General features: G+C 41.8%; 2 protein-coding genes across 32 annotated transcripts in view; one reads left to right on the top strand and one right to left on the bottom strand.

The window, feature by feature from the left end:
• The window catches only part of CNOT1 (CCR4-NOT transcription complex subunit 1), a 102,052-nt gene extending 85,046 nt beyond the window's left edge, over positions 1-17,006 (top strand). For 10 of the 25 annotated variants that reach the window (XR_014805605.1, XR_014805601.1, XR_014805603.1 and 7 more), the window contains 15 exons: positions 414-602; positions 1,415-1,557; positions 1,993-2,101; positions 2,199-2,368; positions 2,977-3,208; positions 5,396-5,644; positions 6,596-6,759; positions 7,277-7,394; positions 8,417-8,518; positions 9,693-9,866; positions 11,689-11,838; positions 12,507-12,687; positions 15,060-15,192; positions 16,422-16,556; positions 16,665-17,006. Coding sequence is in view for 19 of the 25 variants with exons in the window: in XM_021093960.2 (XP_020949619.1) it covers positions 414-602; positions 1,415-1,557; positions 1,993-2,101; positions 2,199-2,368; positions 2,977-3,208; positions 5,396-5,644; positions 6,596-6,759; positions 7,277-7,394; positions 8,417-8,518; positions 9,693-9,866; positions 11,689-11,838; positions 12,507-12,687; positions 15,060-15,192; positions 16,422-16,556; positions 16,665-16,743 (2,328 nt within the window). In the remaining 6 variants the exon portion in view is untranslated. Of the gene's footprint in view, positions 1-413; positions 603-1,414; positions 1,558-1,992; positions 2,102-2,198; positions 2,369-2,976; positions 3,230-5,395; positions 5,645-6,595; positions 6,760-7,276; positions 7,395-8,416; positions 8,519-9,692; positions 9,867-11,688; positions 11,839-12,506; positions 12,688-15,059; positions 15,193-16,421; positions 16,557-16,664 lie in introns of all 25 variants that reach the window. The other 15 variants (XR_014805604.1, XR_014805599.1, XM_021093956.2 and 12 more) reach the window with 3 other exon arrangements.
• Positions 14,649-22,779, bottom strand: SETD6 (SET domain containing 6, protein lysine methyltransferase). 7 transcript variants are annotated; one of them, XR_014805629.1, is made up of 9 exons: positions 22,703-22,779; positions 22,397-22,486; positions 22,162-22,306; positions 21,941-22,082; positions 21,622-21,816; positions 21,242-21,493; positions 20,080-20,292; positions 19,775-19,917; positions 14,649-19,179 (listed from the first exon to the last, which is right to left on the bottom strand). XR_014805629.1 is itself a non-coding variant. In XM_003355790.6 (9 exons), the coding sequence occupies exons 1-9, from the start codon at positions 22,727-22,729 to the stop codon at positions 18,874-18,876; spliced, it is 1,347 nt and encodes a 448-aa protein (XP_003355838.3). In that variant the 5' UTR covers positions 22,730-22,779; the 3' UTR covers positions 14,649-18,873. The 7 variants fall into 7 exon arrangements, 2 of the variants coding, with proteins under 2 accessions (XP_003355838.3, XP_084815964.1); XR_014805630.1 differs by having other exon boundaries at positions 20,080-20,260; XR_014805628.1 differs by having other exon boundaries at positions 21,376-21,493.
• Positions 22,780-23,743: the final 964 nt, after the last annotated feature.

Genomic DNA, 23,743 nt, shown 5'->3' with positions numbered 1-23,743 from the left:
TGTGACCTACACCACAGCTCATGGCAATGCCAGATCCTCATCCCATTGAATGAGGCCAGGCCCACATCTCATGGATCCTAGTTGGGTTCACTAACCGCTGAGCCACGAAGGGAACTCCCATATCCCGTTATTTATCATGTTCTCTTTCATCACTTGATTGTGTTGGTGTTTGCCAGGCTTTCCACTGTCAAGTGAAATCCCCACTCCTCCATGCTTGCTTTGCACTGCCATACCTAATGGCATTAAGTCCTAATAATTCAGGAAGGGGAGTGGAAGCCCCTCCATGTTTTGATGAGAAAGAAAAAATAAATAAGAATAGTAAACATATCAGTAGACTTTTCATTTGCTACATGTGCTGGTAGAAGATCATTAAAATTTTTTCTCTTTTTTGATTGTATCCCCCTCTAAAACAGCATGCTTGGGCAGATGATGTAGCTCAGATTTATGATAAGTGCATTACAGAACTGGAGCAGCACCTTCACGCCATCCCACCAACTTTGGCCATGAACCCCCAAGCTCAGGCTCTTAGAAGTCTTTTGGAGGTTGTAGTATTATCTCGAAACTCTCGGGATGCCATAGCTGCTCTTGGATTGCTCCAGAAGGTTAGTTCTTAAACTGTTACTTTTAGAAGAAACTAGGTTTGTAAACATTTAATGACCTACACCATCATCTACTTAAGTTATGCCGAAGATTTAAAAAATTAACATAAAGTAAGCTCTGTTCTGTAATAAGCAAGTGATTTTCTCTGGAATGTTATGATAGTTAAGTGGGAAATCTTTTCTTTAAGATTTTCTGGAATTAGGATTATTTAAGAAACTTTAAAAGATAACCCATTGGGTTCTGAGGGACAGGTTATCCTCATTACTTTGGTAATGGGACAAAGTATGGGGCAGCATTGGGTTTTGACTATGTAGGGACATTGAGCGTTTTTGACTGTGAAGAACACAGTTAGGCATAAACTAGAAAGAACTTAAGAGTGTTTAGTTTTATGCAAGCGGAAAGGATTTTTTTAAATTTTTATTTTTATTTATTTTTTATTTTTTAGTGCCACACTTGCAGCCTATGGAAGTTCCCAGGCTAGGGGTCAAATTGGAGCTGTAGCCGCTGGCCTACACCACAGCCACAGCAACCCCAGATTCGAGCCGAGTCTGGGACCTATATCACAGCTCATGGCAACACCAGATCCTTAACCCCCTGAGCAAGGCCAGGGATCGAACCCGAGTCCTCCTGGATGCTAGTTGGGTTCATTACTGCTGAGTCACCATGGGAACTCCCATTTTGTTGAGTGGAGAGATTAACTTAAGGTTTTAGAAAGTATATTATACTTTGCATTAAGGTTTGGTTATTGACTTTGATTATTGGGCTGAGTACTATATTTTCCATGATTCTGAACAATTTTTTTTCCCTTCCATAGGCTGTAGAGGGCTTACTAGATGCCACCAGTGGTGCTGATGCCGACCTCCTGCTTCGCTACAGGGAATGCCACCTCTTGGTCTTAAAAGCCCTTCAAGATGGGCGAGCATATGGGTCGCCATGGTGTAACAAACAGATCACAAGGTCAGTAGCCATCTTAGAAGAGTATTTATGGAATTGCCTTCTGACATACATGGCCCTGTTTATGTTCAAATATACAGAATTTCTAATCATAACTAGTGAAAACTGTTGAATGTTTTATTTTTATTCCATCTGGTTCCTAAGATGGATACAGAAAACCGGTACCTTGTTTGGAGAAATAAAATATGGATGGTTTGTTTTAAATAATGTGTTAAATGGAATATTTTGTCTTCTAGGCTTTGAGAGCAAAACTTGTGTTTTAACACTGGGTTGTCTGTTTTACTTCATTACTGGCTCTTTTGAATCTTGAAAACTGATTTGCCGTTGGTTCTCAAAGCATCCTTAATTTGAAATGAGTTACCATTGAATAAAATGGACTGTTTATTTTACCTGATAGACAATGGTTAAGCCTTTATGAATAAATACTGACTTTTCTAGGTGCCTAATTGAATGTCGGGATGAATATAAATATAATGTGGAGGCAGTGGAGTTGCTAATTCGTAATCATTTGGTCAATATGCAGCAGTATGATCTTCACCTAGCTCAGGTATGGAAGGAATTAAATAGGAAAAGGTACTCTGGTAGTTGGGAAGTATGTTTGCTGTAAGTGCTTCTTTCTTACATTGTGCTTTCTATGTTGCCAGTCAATGGAGAATGGTTTAAACTACATGGCTGTGGCATTTGCTATGCAATTAGTAAAAATCCTACTGGTGGATGAAAGGAGTGTAGCCCATTTTACTGAGGCAGACCTGTTCCACACCATTGAAACCCTCATGAGGATTAATGCTCACTCCAGAGGCAATGCTCCTGAAGGGTGAGAATGCAATGCTTTGGGATTCTTGTCTATTCAGCAGTCTAAGAAGGAGCTTTAGAAATGACTGTAAAGACTTATTAACTGCTTTACCTACAGATGGTAAGCTTCGCTGAGGCCTGATATTGTCCGTTGAATTATGAAAGCTTAACCAGCTGCCAAGCCTTCTTACTGTAGGGCAATACATACAGCACTAGACTTGGTGTCAGAGTCCTCTATTTAAGGCTGCTTAAGGATTTTAGGCACATCAACTTAGCCTCCCTGAGCCTGTTGTAGAAGATGGACATAATATCTTGATACTGTTGAGAATCTAAATAAAGATAAGTAACATGAAGCATGGCACATGGTAGGCATGCAGTAAATAATCTTTAGACAACAAACATCAGCTTCAGTTTTTTGGTCAAGAAGTGGCTTAACTGTGGTCAGTCATTTACGCATAATGTCTTAATGAGTAAACAGATATGAAGAAACCAAAGATAGTTTTGTCTAAATATGGGAATGGTTTAATCATCATTCTTGTGGTTTCTCTTAAGTGAGCAAATTGTCCAAGTGTATGTTTATGAAATCACAACCATGAGTAGACTGATTTTATTCTGGATTTATTGTACTAGATTGCCCCAGCTGATGGAAGTAGTGCGATCCAACTATGAAGCAATGATTGATCGTGCTCATGGAGGCCCTAATTTTATGATGCATTCTGGGATCTCTCAAGCCTCAGAGTATGATGATCCCCCCGGCCTGAGGGAGAAGGCAGAGTATCTTCTGAGGGAATGGGTGAATCTCTACCATTCAGCAGCAGCTGGTCGTGACAGTACCAAAGCTTTCTCTGCGTTTGTTGGACAGGTAGAGCTTTTGGAAAGAAAGGTGCTTTTTATTCAACATAAGTAGGGTGTGATGCCTCCAATGTTAAAGTTCAGTATATATAACTGTGGTCAGTTACCTCCATACTCATGTAAACCAAAAATGTCATCATTGTTACTGTTAAATTGATGCTGTTTATTTTCTCATTGGTCACTGAGCAGCAGTAAAGTCAGCATTCCCCATCCCCTTTAGTTCTTTTTATCTGATTTCAGTTGTCACAGCTACAAAGTACAGTGGGCCAGATAATGAATACATAATGTATATAGTAATTTTATCAGGTTGATAATCAGCAGTGAGGGGGTTATGGGCTAGTGCAGTTCTTTTAATAGCCCATGTTTACAAAGTGAAACAATTAAAAAAAACTTAAATATTTAAATTGTAGAGCTTTTTATTGTATTCTCTGCATTAAGTAGCTTATCTACCTGAAACTCATTAACATGTTCATGCAGGAAATAGTTTCTAGTATTTGTTTTCATTCCATTTGGTCTAAACTGGACTTTGAATTCAAGTATTGGGAAACAAGTCCCTAACTAAAAACTAAGTTTAGTAGGAATGTTTGTGAATGTGATGAACAGAAAAAAAACTGTAAGAAGAAAAAAAAAAAAAACTGTAAGAAGAGAACCATAGTATCAATGAACATTCTGGTTTTGATTATCAGTGGCTGCTTTCAGCCACTTTTGAGTAGTCACTGTGTCCTAATCATATTGCTGGGCTGGCAAGAATGGTACTTTTCCTAAACTGGCCTTAGAATTCCTTGAGTAGAACTATAATGATGTGTTTAGGAAGAAATATTTGCTTATTTCTGCAGTGTGATCATTGTATTTCTTCAAACTGAGACCAAAGCTTAGGTGTGCCACCAAAGAAAGATACAGATTAGATCTGTTATCAGATAAATGACAAGTGAATGTGGAAGAGCTGGTTTGAATTTGTTAGAAATGGAATTTACCTTTCAAGATGATTGATTTATTACTGATTGAATCATACTAAGTGATTTTTCTCCCTTTAAAGAATGGAGGGAATTATAAAACATATCCTATTGAAAAGGTGTCATTGCATGTTTATAGTTGGATTTCTTATTTGGATGGAAAAATTTTAAATCAATTGGTTTTTGTAATTTTTGATATTTCATGGGTATGGATGTTGCACCTGTCTCACTCAGCTCTTCTATTGGCTTATTTGCTCTTGTTTCTTCTCTCCTTCTGAAAAAGATAATGTATTATACTTTTCTATCCTCTTTTGCATCCTTTTAAGAATCCCCTTTTTTCTCTTATGCTCCCTCTTGATCATAGCATCAGTCTTCATTTCTTCTTCCGCCTTAGTTTTTCAGATTTCATTGTACAAAAGTTCTTCTGCTGGCCTTCTGTCTTGGCTAGAGTATATTATTGTCACTTCAGCTGTTTTATTGTTTATCAAGGGACAGTTAAGTTGTTACAGATTCTAAGATAGTAGTCAAGTTTTCATTCTGCGCTTGATTTCTTTGTCTAGTAAGCACTGACCTCCTTTCTCTGCAGTCTCAACACTTGTTACACTTTGTCTTTTTCTTCTTTTGTAGTAGGCACATAACTTCTCTGCTTTACTTCCAGATCATATGTTATGAAATTTGTACTTTATCCTTCCCCTTTCCATTTTTTAAACTTAATTTACATTAAAATAGCTGGGTTATGATGTATAATTATTTGCATATGGTACCTTCTTACTGTATAAATTATTCTTTGATTTTCCTAGTGCAGGTACTTGGAGTATTTAAAACTTTGTCATTGGTTAAGTCAGTTGGAAGAAATTAAATTCTTTGCCAAAGTTAAATATTTCTTTCTTGGGAGAAACACCTATTGACCAGAATGTCTTAATATGACTGATGGTTTACCAAAAGTTGGTTTAATTTACATAGTTAACTTAAGAATTTATTGGTTATGGGCTGCTATTCAAAACTGCTATGTTATTATTTCTTTCTCAGTTCCCATCCCACTTAAAACTGAAGGAATTCTATCATGAGTCTATAGGAGAGGTCATTTTCATGATACCCCCCTCTCCCCCCTTTTTTTAAAACAAAGTAAGAATTAGAAATGTGACAGTAGGATTAAATGAGAGAATACTTCTTAAACATGAAAATTAAAAGTTTATTCATGTGTAAACTCATTGTACCTTTTAATGTTTTTGTTCCCTTGGTAGATGCACCAGCAAGGAATCTTGAAGACTGATGACCTCATAACAAGGTTCTTTCGTCTGTGTACTGAAATGTGTGTTGAAATTAGTTACCGTGCTCAGGCAGAGCAGCAGCACAATCCTGCTGCTAATCCCACTATGATCCGAGCCAAGTGCTATCATAACCTGGATGCCTTTGTCCGACTCATTGCACTGCTAGTGAAGCACTCAGGGGAGGCCACCAACACTGTCACAAAGATTAATCTGCTGAATAAGGTCTGAAATCCTTTCTTGTCTTAGTTTTGCATAGTTGAAGTCTGTATTAGTGGCTCTCAACCCTATAGGGCCCTCAAAACATTTTGTAATAACCCCCTTTACATCCAGAAGTTAATTTCAAAGATAATATGTAAACATAACCACCAAATTTTATGAGTATGGTGCCTTAACTGAAAGGCCTCCCCTCCCCTTAACAAAACAAAAATACATAACATATTTCAGTGTGTTAATGTTTGGTAATGACTGCACTAGAAAATATTTAGGTAGATTTGACCCCATGTACAGAGTCTTTGTAAATGGTATGGCTAGACTTGTTCATTGATAACACTTTGGCAGCTCTAATACCAGGAGTGCATTCCAGTTATCTTGATTTTCTAAAAAGGAACAAAGTACAGCTTTATTTATGCAGTGGAATTCCTAGAAATTTGAATATTAAGATAGTAAGAAAATGAACTTAAGAGTTTGATCTTGGGTGATTACAAATGGGTTATCAGATTCCTGACTGTTCAGTGGTATAAAGTGGGGTGCAGGATAGTTCTCACACATTTCTGTAGCCTGATAGCTTACCTGGCCTTTAAATGCCAAGAAGTACAAACCATTTGTCTCTTGTCAACTTTATGACAGGCCAGAAAAATGAGATCGTCTGATTGGGCTAGCATGATAAAATATGATGTGCCATGCTGATATCTAGAACTTTAGAAAAAAAACAGTGGGCACTTGAGAGTATACATGTCTTGTCCAGTGGTATGGACATTTAAAGAAAAGAAAAAACTCTACAGGCCAAATCAAACCAATGTATAGTCTCTTTGGCTACCAGTATATATAAGTTTATATTCCAATGATATATATCCTTTCACGTGGGGGTTAAGGCAAAGTAAAGAAGTATAACTAGAGAGTGCTAGATCAATTATCTTCAGTATTTATGAGCTCTGTAATCTTTGTGCTCTATAGGTCCTTGGTATAGTAGTGGGAGTTCTCCTACAGGATCATGATGTTCGGCAAAGTGAATTTCAGCAGCTTCCCTACCATCGAATTTTTATTATGCTGCTCTTGGAACTCAATGCACCTGAGCATGTATTGGAAACCATTAATTTTCAGACACTTACAGCTTTCTGGTGAGTATTGTTTTTTTTTTTTTTTTGTCTTTTTTTTTTTTTTTTTGGTCTTTTTTGTCTTTTGTCTTTTGTTGTTGTTGTTGTTGCTATTTCTTGGGCCGCTCCCGCGGCATATGGAGGTTCCCAGGCTAGGGGTTGAATCAGAGCTGTAGCCACCGGCCTACGCCAGAGCCACAGCAACGCAGGATCCGAGCCGCATCTGCAACCTACACCACAGCTCACGGCAACGCCGGCTCGTTAACCCACTGAGCAAGGGCAGGGACCAAACCCGCAACCTCATGGTTCCTAGTCAGATTCGTTAACCACTGCGCCACGACAGGAACTCCAGTATTGTTGAGTATAATCCTGTCAGGGATTATTGTCTAGTGTCATAAAATCTTAGAAGTAGAACTCTTAACGGATTTGAGACAGAAGAGTTGATTCGTAATGCAGCTGGCATGTCTATTTAATTATATTCGTGTACTGTTTACTATATTTAAGTTGGATTATGCTTCTGACTAAGGTTTTCTTCTTTCAGCAACACATTCCACATCTTGAGGCCTACCAAAGCTCCTGGCTTTGTGTATGCTTGGCTTGAACTGATCTCCCATCGGATATTTATTGCAAGAATGCTAGCACATACGCCACAGCAGAAGGTGTGGCTGCAGTTTATCTCCTACAGATGAAGACTGTAACTACCTGGGGCTTATTAGCATTCCTCATTCAGTAGTAATTGTACTTCTTTCAGGCTTAGTTGGGAGTTTTTAAGTTTAATGTGGAGTCAGGTCATGAAGAGAGGCTTCACAAGTACTTGACTGCCTCTGTCTGAAAGCCATTCCAGTGATTAGGGTACTGCTTCTTCAAGTCCGTTGTAAATCACCTTATGTCAGTCTCCTAAGGGCTTTTTAAAAAGCTGAAACCTTAGAGCCTCCGTAAGACAGCTGTATAAAACTCTGGAGTTCCCTGGTGACTGAGTAGGCTAAGGAAATAGCAATGTCCCTGCTGCAGCTCAGGACACTGATGTGACTCAGATTGCCTCTGTGGTACAAGTTCAGTCGCTGGCCCAGGAACTTCCACATTTGCGTGCCTTGGGCCAGGCCAAAAAAAAGTAAGATAATAGGAGTAGGTTTTGTTTGGTAAAGAAGTGCATTCCAGGAGGAGGAAAAATATATTAACTAAAACTACCCCAAAATGAACTAAAACTACCCCAAAATGAACATAATCAGAATATGGTGGCTTAAAATAGGATTTATGTTATATAAATTGGGTGCACTTACTTGCCAGGAGTTTTTGAGAATGGGAAAACAAAAGTTTGAGATCCAGGACTTGAAAGAAGGAATTATGAAAACAGACCTCCAGTTTCTCAGTTGCCTAGGTGTTTTGTGTTCTGCCTCAAATTTCCTTCTCCTGTTCACAATTTTGCTACAGGTGCAAGAACCTGTATGTCCTCAAATTCCTAGAGCCAGTTTGTTTCAAATATCATTTCCCACTCTGTCCATAATTGTGCCTACTCTCTTTAATGCCTTCAGCCTTTAAGAGAAGTACTAATGTCCATATTCTCTAGTTATATTACTAGGAAGATGATAATATTAAGTCACAATGTGGCTGCTTGGGCAACTTTTTTGGTGGCAGGATCTCAGCTGAGTATAATTATGACCCACTCATTGCTTTCTTTCAGGGATGGCCTATGTATGCACAGCTACTGATTGATTTATTCAAATATTTAGCGCCTTTCCTTAGAAATGTGGAACTCACGAAACCTATGCAAATCCTCTACAAGGTAATTAAATTCGAGTTATAAAATTAAAATAAAACTTAACACTTAAAAACTCAGAGCAGTTAAAAACACTTTGAGTGAGGCCTGATATTTGTATTTATTATTAAGTTTTTAAAGTATAACACATATCCAAGAAAGTACAAAAATCAAACATATTTGTGTAACCAGTACCTGATCATAAAGTATTCATGTGTTCAAATTTAATAGACACCACCAGTTTTACAAAATGTGTATACCAGGGGAGGGAGTATATTCTGTACACACAGTCATTTCATCTGAGTGTAATAGGTTTTTTGATTTTCTTGCCCGTCACACTGGCCAGTAACCCCAGAACAGTGTTGAATAGAAGGTAGTGGTAATGGTTTCTCCTTAATGAACTTGAGGAACACTTTCAGTAGTTCGTTATTAACTATGTTTTTACAAATCTGTAGTTTTGTTTTGCAGATATCATTATCTCATTAAAGAAATGCCATCCTAGTCAATTTTCTGGTAGTTTTAAAATCATTAAAATGGGTATTGAACTTTATTTTTTTTTTGGCATTCAAGATCATGTAACTTTTTTTGTTAATGTTATAAACCCTGTAATTTTCAAATGCTTAAAATGCCATTGCATTCATTCCTAAACCATTTGGTTGTGATATATCACTGATTTCCATTTCTGCTATTTAGGATTTTTGTATAATTTTCATGTCGGGTTTTGGTACCAAGATATGCTAGTCTCTTCAAGAATTAGAAAATGGTCTCCCGTTTTCTATTTTCTAAAGATTGTGAATAATGTTAATTTTTCCTTTAATATTTTTAAGGATTTGCCAACAAAGCCATCAAGGCCTGGGGTTTCTTTGTTGTTATAAAGGGGTATTCAGACTTTATTTTTTTGTTTGGGTTTTGGAAAGGTGTATTTTTAAAATGTGTACTCTATCGTTAAATCTTTTCACAAAACCAACTTTTAGTCTAGCTTTGATTTCCATTCCCCACCCCTATACTTTAAAATTGTTTAAATTGATTTCTGCTTTTCTACTTTGTTTTTTATTAGCTATGTCTTTTTCAGTTTCTATGTATATATATTTTGCATTTTGTCTTTTTTTACTTAGGTTAAATTCATAATAGTAAAAAATGTCACTCCCGTTTTGTTACTGTGGAAACAGCCAATGTTTTTCTTGTTTTTTTAAAAAAATAGGGCACTTTAAGAGTGCTGCTGGTTCTTTTGCATGATTTCCCTGAGTTCCTTTGTGATTACCATTATGGATTCTGTGATGTGATCCCACCTAATTGTATCCAGCTAAGAAATCTGATCCTGAGTGCCTTCCCAAGAAACATGAGGCTCCCAGACCCGTTCACTCCTAATCTGAAGGTAAAGTTCCAAACAGTTACAGGGAAAAAAAGTTATGTCTTAATATTTTAGTCCTTTCTCTGGTAAGTGGGCCTGTACCCTCCCCAGCATACATAGATACATGCATGTTATTTGTTAGGCAAAAGGTGCTCTCTTAGTAACAGTCATGTTATTAAGCCTGATCAGGTATGATAACTCTAGGAGTTCCTATTGTGGCCCAGCAGCTTAGGGACCTAATATCTGTGAGGATGAGGGTTTGATCCCTGACCTTGCTCAGTGGGTTATGGATTCAGTGCTGCTGCAAGCTGCAGTGTAGGCTGCAGATTTGACTTGGATCTGGCATTGCTGTGGCTGTGGTGTAGGCCGGCACTGCAGTTCTGGTTCGATCCCTAGCTTTGGAACTTCCACATGCTGCAGGTGCGGCCTTCAAAGGGGGAACAAAGAAGTATGATAATGCTGCTAAATACTGGTTCACAGTATTTGTCTAGTTGCTGTTTTCAATTTCTATATACAATTTAGTCCCATTTATGGAACCTCAACCTTAATGTTGGGTTAGTCATTTGGTGGCGGTCCCAGTGGCACAGAGTTGCAAAGTAGACACTTGTATAACACTACATTTCACAGGTGCTTTGGATGTGTGCACTTGTTTTGTTTGAATTGTCAAAGTAAAGTTGAGAAGGGACTGTTCAAAAATCATACCACACAGGAGTTCTCTTATGGCACAGTGGGTTAAGGATCTGGTGTTGCTATTGCAGTGGATTGGGTTGCTACTGTGGCATGTGTTTGATTCCTGGCCTGGGAACTTCCACTTGGCACAGATGTGCCTCCACCCCGCATCACACCACACTGACAGTGACTACAGGAATTTTAATGTATTTTTTACTTTTTTTTTTTTTTTGGTCTTTTGTCTTTTTAGGGCTGCACCTGTGGCATATGGAGGTTCCTAGGCTAGGGGTCAGTTTGCAGCTGTAGCTGTTGGCCTACACCACAGCCACAGCAACTCGGGATCCAAGCCGTGTCTGTGACCTACAGCACAGCTCACGGCAATGCCCGGATCTTTAACCCACTGAGCAAGGCCAGGGGTCAAACCCACATCCTCATGGATACTAGTTGGGTTTGTTAACCACTGAGCCATGACAGGAACTCCTTTTTTTTTTTCCCCCCTTAAACATGCCTTTCTTTCTTTTTTTTTTTTTTCTTTTTTTTTGTCTTTTGAGGGCCGCTCCTGCGGCATATGGAGGTTCCCAGGCTAGAGGGCGAATCGGCGCTGTAGCCACGGGCCTACGCCAGAGCCACAGCAACGTGGCATCCGAGCCGCGTCTGCGACCTATACCACAGCTCACGGCAATGCTGGATCCTTAACCCACTGAGCGAGGCCAGGGACCGAACCCACAACCTCATGGTTCCTCGTCAGATTCGTTAACCACTGAGGCACGATGGGAACTCCACCTTTCTTTTTTTTAAAGTGGCAGGTATCATGTCTTGTTCTGTTAGGGCATCTTTCCAAAGGCTAGGGCTCTTGGTGAATGAGGAATCTCATTCTGTACTCTTATTTGAAATCCAAGTCCAGGAGAAAAACAGTTAGTGGTGTAAACTAGACCTCTCCACAGAAAATACCTATCCTGTGTTAAGAAAGATAACATAGTATAGAATGAGAGATTACTAATCACTTTATATGTAGATTCTTCTAATTAAAGTCTGTTAATAAAAAGCAGCAGCTCTTTAAGATATTTATAAAGTATATAGTTTTAGAAACAGTTCTACCATTTTCCAGAATAGATACAATTTGCTGTTAAGTCCTGCAAATGCTTCTGGATATGATTATTGCATTTGTCTGTGGCAGGTGGATATGTTGAGTGAAATTAACATTGCACCCCGGATTCTCACCAATTTCACTGGAGTGATGCCACCTCAGTTCAAAAAGGATTTGGATTCCTATCTTAAAACTCGATCACCCGTCACTTTTCTGTCTGATCTGCGTAGCAACCTACAGGTTAATTGGTTTGTCTTAAACTCTCCATCTTTCATGTATGCACAGTCTTGTGCCCAGACTCTTTGAAGTTAGTCTTTTCAACTTCATTTAAAGGTTTTAAAGCACATTGTCTCTTTTACTGGCTGGTAAGAAAAACTGGATTATACATTTTACTAGTTGATTTTGCCAGTGATGCAAAACTATAGCCTTGGAAGAGGCAGCCAGGGAATGGACTGATTTTAAGAATTGATTGCTGATATTCATTCCCATAACTCCAAGACTTAATAAATAAACAGACTCTGGTTGTTTTCTGTATAGAAAATGACTTGAGGTTGTATCATCTTTCCAGTCTTTCCATACCGAGAAAATACATTTTTTTTCTCCTCTCTGAATCCTTTTTTATAATTGAGATAGTGCATAATTTGACTCTATAAACTTTTTTGCTGATAACTGTTAAAACTCTGGCTTTTCAAGGGAAATCATGTTTCTGTTTTTGATAAAACCACATTTTGGGCAGCTGTGTATTTGTTCAGTAACTTCACAGATTCAAGCAAATATCTAAAATTTAAGCCACAAATATTGGGAGTTCAGCTTTTCTACAAAAGGCATAAAAAAGAAAGGGTTTTTAGAATTGGTGCCTGAATTAATCCTCTGTGAGAGTAAGTCAGCTTTCTGTTTTGTTCATTTAGGTATCCAATGAGCCTGGCAATCGCTACAACCTCCAGCTCATTAATGCACTGGTGCTCTATGTAGGGACTCAGGCCATTGCACACATCCACAACAAGGGTAGCACGCCTTCAATGAGCACGATCACCCACTCGGCTCACATGGACATCTTCCAGAACCTGGCTGTGGACTTGGACACTGAAGGTAGGTGAAGCTAGCCAGTCCTGAGTCATGTTCTCTGCCCTTGTCACAATCTGGTCCTAAAAATACTTTAAGCCACAATAGACAATGTTCCGTCAATATGGTTATGGGACTGGCTAGCCATTTTATCTTTTTTATTGTTGTTCTTTTTAGGGCCTCATCTGCAGCATATGGAGGTTCCCAGGCTAGAGGTCTTATCGAAGCTGTAGGTCGAATTGGACCTATACCACAGCTACGGCAACACCAAGATCCTTAACCCAATGAACAAGGCCAGGGATCGAACCTGCATCCTCAAAATGGATCCTGGTCAGATTCATTTCCACTGAGCCACAATGCGAACTCCATCATTGTATCTTTAATTGGATAGTATCTGCTCAATACAGAAAACACAGGAAACATAAAGGAAAGAATACTTAGCACCTCAGTTAATATTTCAGTGTGTATGTGAAAATAAACATGTTCTGGGAGTTCCCGTTGTGGCTCAGTGGTTAACGAATCTGACTAGGAACCATGAGGTTGTGGGTTTGATCCCTGGCCTCGCTCAGTGGTTTAAGGATCTGATGTTGCGTGATCTGTGGTATAGATTGCAGACACGGCTCAGATCTCCCACTGCTGTGGCTCTGGCGTAGGCTGGCAGCTACAGCTCTGATTTGACCCCTAGCCTGGGAACCTCCGTATGCTGAGGGAGTAGCCCTAGAAAAAGCAAAAAGACAAAAAACAAACATGTTCTTTTAAAATAGGCTGATGTTACTTGTTTTGTTAGCCTATTATTCCAACATTTATTGGTGCCTCTTTGCCAAGCAGTATGTTAACTATTAGGTGTAAAAAGATTAATGAATAGGACTTCTTTACCTGCTCTACAAAAAATTCACAGTATAATTCCTATTGTAGGTTGCATCATGCCTGGTTGAACTACATTTTATTTATTTTTTTCCTTTTTAGGGCTGCACCCATGGCATATGGAGGTCGCCAAGCTAGGGGTTGAATCGGTGCTGCAGCCACTGGCCTACACCATGACCACAGCAATGCTAGATCTGAGCTGCATCTGCGACCTACACCACAACTCATGGCAATGCCAGATCCTTAACCCACTGAGTGAGGCGAGGGATTTAAACTGTGTCCTCATGGTTCCTAGTCAGATTCGTTTCCACTGTGCCACAATGGGAACTCCAAATTGAACTACATCTTTTGGTGTTCTGGATTCATTGTTGTATTTAAGAGACCCTAGTAGATGATGACCAACTGAGCTATACAATCCTGCCCTTTTTTTTTTTGGCTGCTGTGTGGCATGTGGAGTTCCTAGGCCAGAGATCAGATCTGAGCTGCAGTTTTGGCAATGCCAGATCCTTAACACATTGCACTAAGCTGGGGATCAAACCTGCATCTCAGCACTGCAGAGATGGCCACCCATCAGAACTCTAATCCTGCTTATTTTATTTTTTTTTGCTTTTTAGGGCTGCACCCGTCGAATATGGAGGTTCCCAGGCTAGGGTCAAATCAGAGCTACAACTGCCAGCCTACGCCACAACCACAGCAACACAGATTCTGAGTGAGCTGTGTCTTGGACCTACAGCAAAGCTCACACAGCAACGCGGGATCTTTAACCCACTGAGTGAGGTCAGGGATGAACCTTGTATTCAGTCAGTATTCTCAGGGATACTAGTTGGATTCCTTCTGCTGCGCCACAACGGGAACTCCTAATCCTGCTTATTTAAACTAAACACATGTATTTTACAAGGATGCCTACTTTTAACTTTGCTATAGACTCTTGAGAAGCTAGTTTTTAAGCTAATCACTTGTCTATAGGAGGAGGGGTTTTGAGACAGCTTAAAGTCAAGGTTTAACATAATTGAATACCATTATGTCCAGAGCACAACAAAAAAAGAGGGTAGGCTTTAAGAAAGTGTTAAAGCTCATTCTAATAGCCTTACAAACCTAATTATAAGCAGAGGCAGACAACTAAGTCCAATTAAGGTAATTTTATTACAATATAGTTTTCAACTAGCACTTCTCAAGTATACCCCTTGGGGGTAATCCCTAAGACCTTTACAGAACAGCTGTGAAGTCAGAACTATTTTCATAGTAATAAATTTGCCTGTTTTCACACTCAGTTTTGTCACAAGTGTACAGTGGAGCTTTCCAGAGGCCACATGAAATACCACACTGGAACAGATGGGAACATAAGGACAGAAATCAGAATCCAGCAGAATGTAAAATAATGACACCTCTTCACTAAGTTTTTTGGGACAATGCTTATTTTTTAAAATAATTTTCTTTACACTAAAATTTTTCTAATGTGAAAAACAAGTAAATGATTTTCCTCTGATACTGGTCTTTAAGAGCAAATTTTTGTTAAGCTGAAATTTAATTTCTAGGTCGGTATCTCTTCTTGAATGCAATTGCAAATCAGCTGCGGTACCCAAATAGCCACACTCACTACTTCAGCTGCACAATGCTGTACCTTTTTGCAGAGGCCAACACTGAAGCTATCCAAGAACAGATCACAAGGTAAGAGAGAAGTCTGTTTCCCAGAGACTTCTAAGTGGAGCCTCTTCTTCCCCTTTATTATGAATTGAGTGTTTTGCATTCAGGTTCACTGAGCATCTTTTACTTGTTAAAACAGCTGTGAACAAAGTAAGTAGAGAACTACTAATAATTGCTGAAACAAAAAATTTTCAACAGAAGGGGCCAACATTTGATAGGTCAAGACTTTTTCTCTCCAGTGGTGGTGTCAGCATTTTTAACCAGAGTCCTGAATCATAAAGGCCTTTCAAAGGCCATGTTCAAGAGCTTATATTTGTCTTGATTACCTCTAAGTTGAAAGGTTTTAAGCAGGAGAAATAACAAGATTATATGTATTCCTAACAATAATCAGGAATCTGTTTTAGACTGTTTGTACTATATATAGCATTGGAGATCAGGAAATGGGTACATTCTAATAAGAGATATATACACAAACATTAAAAACTAGACCAGCGAGTTCCCTGGCTTAGCAGGAAAGGCTCTGGCGTTGTCACTGCTGTGGCTTAGATTCAGTCTCTGGAACTTCAGCATGCCACAAGCATGGCAAAAAAAACCCCCCAAAAAACTAGACCAGTCTTCTTAAACTTGCCTCTTCGCCTAATATAGTTTCTGATTATTAGATACAGAGTATTCCTTAGGTTTATATACCAAAAACTAACTAGTATTTTATTATTAGATCTTTAGATGATAAAGGGTTATTTTGTGATTATACATAATGAACTTCCTTGTACTTATTTTGTCCTTGTGCTTTATTAGGTCCTTAGGATAAGTTTAGAAGTACAGTTGGTAGATCAAAGAATGTGAACATTTAAGCCAATTCTAACTGTACCATTCAGAATTACCCACCTAGTTTATACATGTACTAATGGTATTAGAATTTAGTTTCCTGTTTACTCTCATTGTATGTTCCTTAACTGATTACACCTTCTGTGTGCCATTTAAATTATTATTATTATTCTTTGTCAATTATTGACACTATTATTCTTTCCTTTAGTCAGTAATGGGAATAGGTGGGATTCAAACCCATGTTATGTAATTCTAGAATCTCACTGCATTAAACATGTATGTATTAATCTACCTGTCTTTTGTAAAGCTAACAACTTCTGCATGTAGTGTAATAATCAGGGAGAAGAGTTAGGAAAAAGAATAATGGGGAAGTGGTGGTGAATTTCTGTATTTCTCTGTGTATTAACGTTCTTCTTTCCCTTCTCTAGGGTTCTTTTGGAACGGTTGATTGTAAATAGGCCACATCCTTGGGGTCTTCTTATTACCTTCATTGAGCTGATTAAAAACCCAGCGTTCAAGTTCTGGAACCATGAGTTTGTACACTGTGCCCCAGAAATTGAAAAGTGAGTTAAAAGTTAATGAGAGTCATTTGATGGCTTCAGTTTGCATGGGTGATTAAGAAGGCAAAGGTGAACTTTTCTCACAAACCTGTAACTGTTTCTATTCTTTAGGTTATTCCAGTCGGTCGCGCAGTGCTGCATGGGACAGAAGCAGGCTCAACAAGTAATGGAAGGGACAGGTGCCAGTTAGATGGAACCACATCTCTGCTGCAAATGTGTCAGCCTGGAAGTCCCACTCTACCAAGTTGCTAAACTGGCTGAAGATCCTTTCAGCTCTTCCTGATTTTCCCAGCCCTTTGGTTCTCGGGTATCTGTCCCAATTACTGTTTGGGTCAGCTTCCTGTCTATGTGGGCACGTTCCAAAGTTTAAATGCATTTTTTTGACTCTTGGCCAAAATTTAGAAGATGCTGTGAATATCATTTTGAACTTGTGTAAATATATGAAAGAGAAAACCTTTGTCTGGAACTTCTTGGGTTCGTGCAAGTAGATAAACTGGTACCTGCCCAGCCTATAATTGAAGAGGCTGCTGATGCCATTTACTTGGTCTGGGGAGGGTATAGCTCCAGGTCTTACAACATTCCAGGTGTCCCAAAGAATAGCAAAAAAGCCACTTGAAGAAATATTATGTAACTTATTTTTTTTTTTTAATGTAGATGGGGACCTCGATAATCACAGAGTTTAAAATGTGATTGTGTAGAATTTGGTATGCCAGCAAACATGGGAAGAGCTCACAATTGAGATCCCATGGGTTTTTGTTTTGCCTCTTCCCCCAACCTAAAGCTGGCTGGGAGAGCATCATCTTCACATTTCTGCTGGAGAACATATTATACTCCTTGGGCCCTGTGAGACACCTCTTTTTCTAAAGGGAAGCCAGACCAGGCCTAACCTGCCCCCCACCTCCTGATTACTTATAAATTTGGGGGGGAAAATCAAAACAGTATGAATTGCCCTCCCCCATTATCCCAACGAATGGCCATACAGGCCAAGCTGAACAACAACAAAGTCCAAAGGACCAATACAACCCCTTTTGTAAGGACTCTGTATGTTTTGTAAATGTATTGGTCCATGTGTTGTATTTTTTAGGCTTTCTAGTTCTTGGGCTTTAGCTTCCCTACTTCCTGTATGTGTATGCATACTGTAGTCAAATTATTAAAGTCATGACACACACACATGAGTCCACCGTGCCTTTCTCAGTAGCAGCCAGTGCTGGTGGTGAGGAGGAAAGTGGACAGCCCAGCCTTCCCACTGGGGCCTTTGGGAAACACCAACTTTTCCTGAAGGGTAGCTTTTCCCACTACCAACCAATCTGGCATATTTAAACAAGGAAGTGACTGCAAAGTATTTTCCTTTCCAACAGTTAAAAATAATTGGAGCAGGTTTGTAAATGGGTAAACAATTTCAAAAGTGCTCCCTTAAAAAAATATCCTTTACCCTCAAAATTTTTAAAAAGTATAAAGTACGTATTTAAAAAACGTAAAATACGTACTTTATAACTTAACCCACTTGTAATATACCTTACCTTTCATGACAAGTTTTATGGCTAAAGAGGACAGAAAGGTTCAAGACAAAATGGAAGAAATCTGGAGTTCCCACTGTTGGTGCAGTGGGTTAAGAACCTGACTACAGTTGCTTAGGCTGCTATGGAGACATGGGTTTGATCCCTGGTCTGGTGCAGGGTTAAGGATCTGGCATGGCCAACAGCTGTGGCATAGTCTGCAGCCGTAGATTCAATCCCCGGCCCAGGAATTTCATATTTTGTGGGTACAGCCAAAAATAAAAATGAAAATACAAACCTTACATGGGGGCTTGACCGTCATTGGTGTCTTAAGGGCGAGTTGTGCCGTCTACGCTGCTATGGAATTAAGACAATTGCTCAGAGTCCCAGTAACAGCTTTTTAAAGCCTCCAGCAGGAAAAAGTTTTGGAAAGTGACTTGCTCAAAAGGCAGACTTGGATTTGAACCATGTTTTTTTAAATGGAACTGACCACCACACTCAAGGTAAAGGGTGTCAAAACCCATGTTGTTAAATACTAGACAACAACAAAACCCATCACTGTTCAAACTGAGAATAAAACAGCTATAAAACTTATTAGTAGTCTTAGTAACAACAGACAGTGATTCCTACGTCTACTGCTCCCGACCCTTAAGCACATCACTCTTACCTTGGAGTTCTTCCCAGACAACAACTTTGCTACTTTTCCTTTTGGCATTTAATACAAAAAGCAAAGCAAAAGGCCCTAATTTTTCTTCAAGCATCACTGAGTATCAGCTTAGATTATAAAGTTCTTCTGGATGCTTCTTCAGGCAACAGCAAAGCTGCTAACTTGTCAGTTCCAACAACTGGTGTAAGATCATCTTCTGACCATAACGAACCTGTAAGGCTTGCTGTTCCCTCCAGCTTAGTTTGGCGTAGACCTCTTTATTACTGATTAAGTCTTGCTCACTTTTCAAGTCTGTGGCATAGGATTGCAGGGTTAACAAAACACTGTTCCGAAGAAGCTGTCTCCATGATGCTCTGAGTTTGGGAATGTTTGTGATTGTCAGACTGTCTTCTTCCCTTTTATCATCTCCCCATCCATCCTGGTCTTTAAACTCTCTGAACTCCTCAGCAGGCATACACAGTACCTAGAAACAACCATGGGACCCTTTAAATAGGACATAATAGAGAAGCCAGCGTAGTTATTCCTGCTATGGTGCACTGGGTTAATGCAGCAACTGGGGTCACTGCTGGTTTGAGCCCTGGCCCAGCACTATGGGTTAAACGATCTGGCATTGCCGCAGCTATGGCTCAGATTTGATCCTTGGCCTGGAAACTTGCACATGCTGTTGGTGAGGCCATTTTTTTAGGGCCACACCTGTGGCATATGGAAGTTCTCAGGCCAGGGGTCTAATCACGGCTACAGCTGCTAGGCTATACCATGGCCACAGCAACTCAGGACCTGAGCCTCGTCTGCGACTTAAACCACAGCTCACAGGAATGGCTGATCCTTAACCCACTGAGCAAGGTCAGGGATTGAACCCGAGTCCTGATGGATACTAGTGGACTTCCTTTCCGCTGAGCCACAACGGCAACTCCTGGGTGTGGCCATTTAAAAAAGAAAGGAAGCCAGTTTCTCCTGGTAGCACTTAAGTGTCCTCTCCCTCCATCCCACCTTTCCTCTCATCTGGCTCTAAATACTTTAGCCATTTTGAGCATTAAACAGCATTCTGAGCCCTTTACCTTGAGTGTGGTAGTCAGTTCCTCTTCGGTCAGCACTTCCTCCCGCCCAATCACAAAGGCTCCCTCTTCCCCTACCATCTCCAGTTTGCATAAGAAATCCCAGCGTTCATACAGTAGGAGCCGTTCAGCTTCAATTTTGGTTCCTGTACGTAGAAAAGCATGAGTGTGAAAGTCTCATGCCCAAGAGCTTATTTCTCCTTAGTCTACCACTTCCTCTACAAAAAAAGGGGCAACTGCTATTTAGCAGAGCAGCTGGGGCAGGGATGGAGACACATTAGACTAGTGTCCAGTGTCTAATCACTCACCTTGTAATGCTGCTTCACGAACTGTCACCATCTGAATATCAGCTGTGTCATCCTTGTTGTCAGGATATGGTTCAACAAAACCGTACATGTGGATCAGTTGCCAATTAGCCATTTGCCCATAAGTGTTGAAAATCTCATGGCCTTTAGGAATGGACTGAGTGGCCACCATCCGGAGACAATTCTGGGGTGGAAGGGAGAAGCTGGGGCCAGGCCCTTCCCAGGCCAGCCCCACGAAGATTACTTCCCTCTTTAGAAAAGCCTCCAGCAGGTATATATAGTTCAGCAATGAGACTGAGACTATACCTACCAACATTCTACTGTAATTCCTGTTAAGATCCTGTACTGTAGAATGAGAGGGGTGAGGCTTATAAAGGTCAAAGGTCAGACCAAAGTTCTGGTAGGTGAAATCTATTCACGCACCTCCAGCACTAAAAGGCTGCTAGCTATAAAACAATTAGGAGTTCCCATTGTGGCAATTAATATCCATGAGGATGTGGGTTCGATCCCTGGCCTCACTCAGTGGGTTAAAGAATCTGGCGGTGCATGAACTGCATGTAGGTCACAGATGCAGCTCAAATCTGGCGTTGCTGTGGCTTGTGAAGGCCTGCAGCTCCAGTTCCACCCCTAGCCTGGGAACTTCCATATGCCTCAGGGCAGCCTTTAAAAAAAATTTTTTTTTCCCCCAACACAAAGTACACACAGCAAGTGAAGACAAGGATTTAAAAATAACAGCTATTTCCTAATTTTTAATTCCTAAACTCAGATCTTTCATTAACTTTCCATTTAGCAGACAACTGATAGAAACACAGCCCTGGTGGAGGTTCCCTGTGGCATAGTGGGTTAATCTGGCCTTGTCACAGTGGCTAGGGTTGCATGCTATGGTGCAGATTTAATCCCTGGCCCAGAAAAAAATAAACACAGCCCTGATATCTTAAACTTCTGACTTAAAACACACCCTCTCTTCCTGAGAAGTACTGACACTAGCTGTTCCAGACTGCTGTCCAGAGGGCCTCAAAACAATCTTGGCTTACTGGCACTGCACAAAACAACCAGCATCAAATGATGGTGTATTGTTTATCAGAGGCTTAACCCCAACTGTCTTTGAGATGTTCTGTGTTCAGATGCTCTCAAAGTACACAGAGGAGGAGCTAATTTCACCTACCCATTTTTAGCATGAGAATGGAGCCCATTTAGTTTAGCTCAACTGCCAGGTCAGCATAAGCAGCACACTGGTTTTGCATCAAATGCCCAATCATCAATGCACGCAAGAACAAGAACTGGGAGGTATCCACTCACTGGAGAATACTCTAGATTGGCATTGTGATTGGCTAAGTGGTTTAGTATGTCTGCAGCAGGCACCATCAAAGGGGAGTTTGGTTCCTTTTCATCTTCTTCCTCCAGTGGTTCCTGAAAGCTGCCACAGAGAGAACTTTGCTAAAGCCCAGTGCAGGGGTGAGAGACCAGCTGGGGTTCACTGTTCTGTCCCCTCTCCTCCCTCAATAAAGTTCTAAAGTGGTTCTTTTCAAGGTTCTGCTCACTGACCTGTAGGCCATCACAAGAGCCACAAGCTGGTGGTAGAGTTCCAGAGAGCGAACCCTGGGGCTGAAAAGATCAGGGTGGGCTTCCATGAAGGGCAGCACGATGGAATAATACTCGCTGCGGATGTTGGCCAAGTCCTTCTCCACGGCCTCAGGTACGCCTGTGCCCTGCAGCAATCGCCGACGCTCCTCCTCTGGCCTGCAGTGACACCCCCACCCAGGTTCTTCATACACTAGCAGCTTGGGAACCTCGTTCCAAGGGCAGGGTGATTCCAGCCAGGTTACGGTTCTGGCGCTCCCCGGATCTCCCCTACGGCTCTCACCAGAACATGGGGTGCTCCAAGCGGCCCAGCTCGGGCCAGAGCGCAAAGTAGGGACTCCAGGGCGAGGCCGGGGCCTGCAGCTCATGGAGCAACGCCAGCAGCAGCGGCACCCAGCCCGACTGGCTCTGCAGCGCGCCTCGCTCTGAAGGAAACACAGAAATCAGGGCCCTGGCCGGCCCCTCTGGCCCGCCTCGGTGTCCTACCCAAGCCAGCGTGCCCACCTCGCTCCAGCAGGCCGCTGATGGAGCAGGTGTGCTGTGACAGAACTGCGGCCCGCGGCACCACGAACAGCAGCTCCCCGGGCTGCACGCTCTCCCGGGCCACCATGCCGTAGCCGGCCACCGTGCCTTGCCGGCTCACCGCCACCTGAACAGGGGGAGCGACGGGTCAGAACTGGCCCGCGGCCCCGTCGCGCCCGCCTCCACCTCGCCACCCCCGCCCGCCCGCTCCACTCACCTTGGGGCTCAGCTCCAGGCCCACCCGCCGGCACCAACTCAGGAAGCCGGCCACCGGGGCCGGGTCGTCGCCGCCTGCAGGCCCCGCCACCTGAGATAAGCAAGCGCAGTGGCGTGGACCGGCCAAGGAGAGCTCGCTGGGGGCAGAGGAGCCGGCGACGCGCGCGGAGGAAAGGGCTGGGGTTGGGGGAGGGGCTGCGGAGAGGCGGCAAAGGACCCGCCGCAGGGCGCGGAGCCGAGTCCGGGCCAGCGCTGCCGGCGAAGCGCGGTGAGGAAAGGTTGGCTCGCGCCCCCAGCCGCGACTTACCCGCCGGCGCTTCGCCCGAGTCGCCATGGTCCGCGAGCCTTCGCCCCAGCGACCCCCTACACCCGCGCGGGCGCTTCCGGCGTACGGGGGGGAGGGGCAAGGAGGCCTTTCTGGGGCGGGGCCTATGTCTCCGCCCCTCGACCACGTGACGTTCGTTTCGGCTTCCAAGCAGAAGATGAATTAGGGTTTGCACCTGGTCACATCATTCCTGCTGAGAACGTCCTTGAGGCCAGGTGTCCCCAGTTGGGTTCAGAAAAAGTGCGGCCAGGTGCAGATAGATCTGTCCCCTTGCCGCCTTGAGACTGGTCTGAGCCAAGCACAACCCTTCCCCTTTTCGGTCTCTGAAAGCTGAGACGCTTCGGGGTAGAAGGCGGGTTTGAAGCGCAAAATCTGATTTCTGGATGAGACGCTAAAGCCTCGCGGCTGGCTGGCTGGCTGTGAGCGCACTCAGGTGGGCAGCCCCCTCCCTTCCTGATCTCTATGCATTTTTAGCTACAGTCCCTTTTATTTGCTCAGTTAGAGCAGTTTGCACATGTGTTTCGGAGTGGTGTGGACAGGGCTCCCAGAGCTAGAATAGACCTACATAGCACATGGGGGGGGATACTTTTATTTACATGCTTTTTTATAAACTCAATATCCATTTATTGGGTAAATGGCTGGGAGGATGAATCAGAAATGGTAAACATGGGGAAACAGCATGCCATTAAATTTTTTAAAATGGTGCAGCGAATATAGACGTTACAGGCCTCAGTTTTGAAGTCAAATAATGCCAAGGCCAACTCCCAGCTTGGCTTCTTATGAGGAGTAAATTCAGTTTTCTCAGCTGTGAAATGAAGATAATTAATATCCTGTGGAATTAGTGCAGGGATTGGTAAAATAATGTGAAGAGATCTAGAAATACAGAGATGGTTGGGAAATGCCTGTCTTCCCTCTCTGAACGTTCCTCCCCACTTAAAACCCAAGAAGCACCAGCCTCATCAGCCTAAGATTCTGCCCACCTGGAAAGCTTCCCATGATGGGCACAGCATCACCATACTCAAA

The sequence above is a fragment of the Sus scrofa genome, chromosome 6 (genome assembly GCF_054392235.1).
Source record: "Sus scrofa isolate SSC_HxYL_T2T_F1_AM1 chromosome 6, Sscrofa_HxYL_maternal_Yorkshire_Landrace_v2.0, whole genome shotgun sequence".
Lineage (NCBI taxonomy): Eukaryota > Metazoa > Chordata > Mammalia > Artiodactyla > Suidae > Sus > Sus scrofa.
The sequence above is the reverse complement of the archived record's forward strand: the minus strand, read 5'-3'. Positions and strand labels throughout refer to the sequence as shown.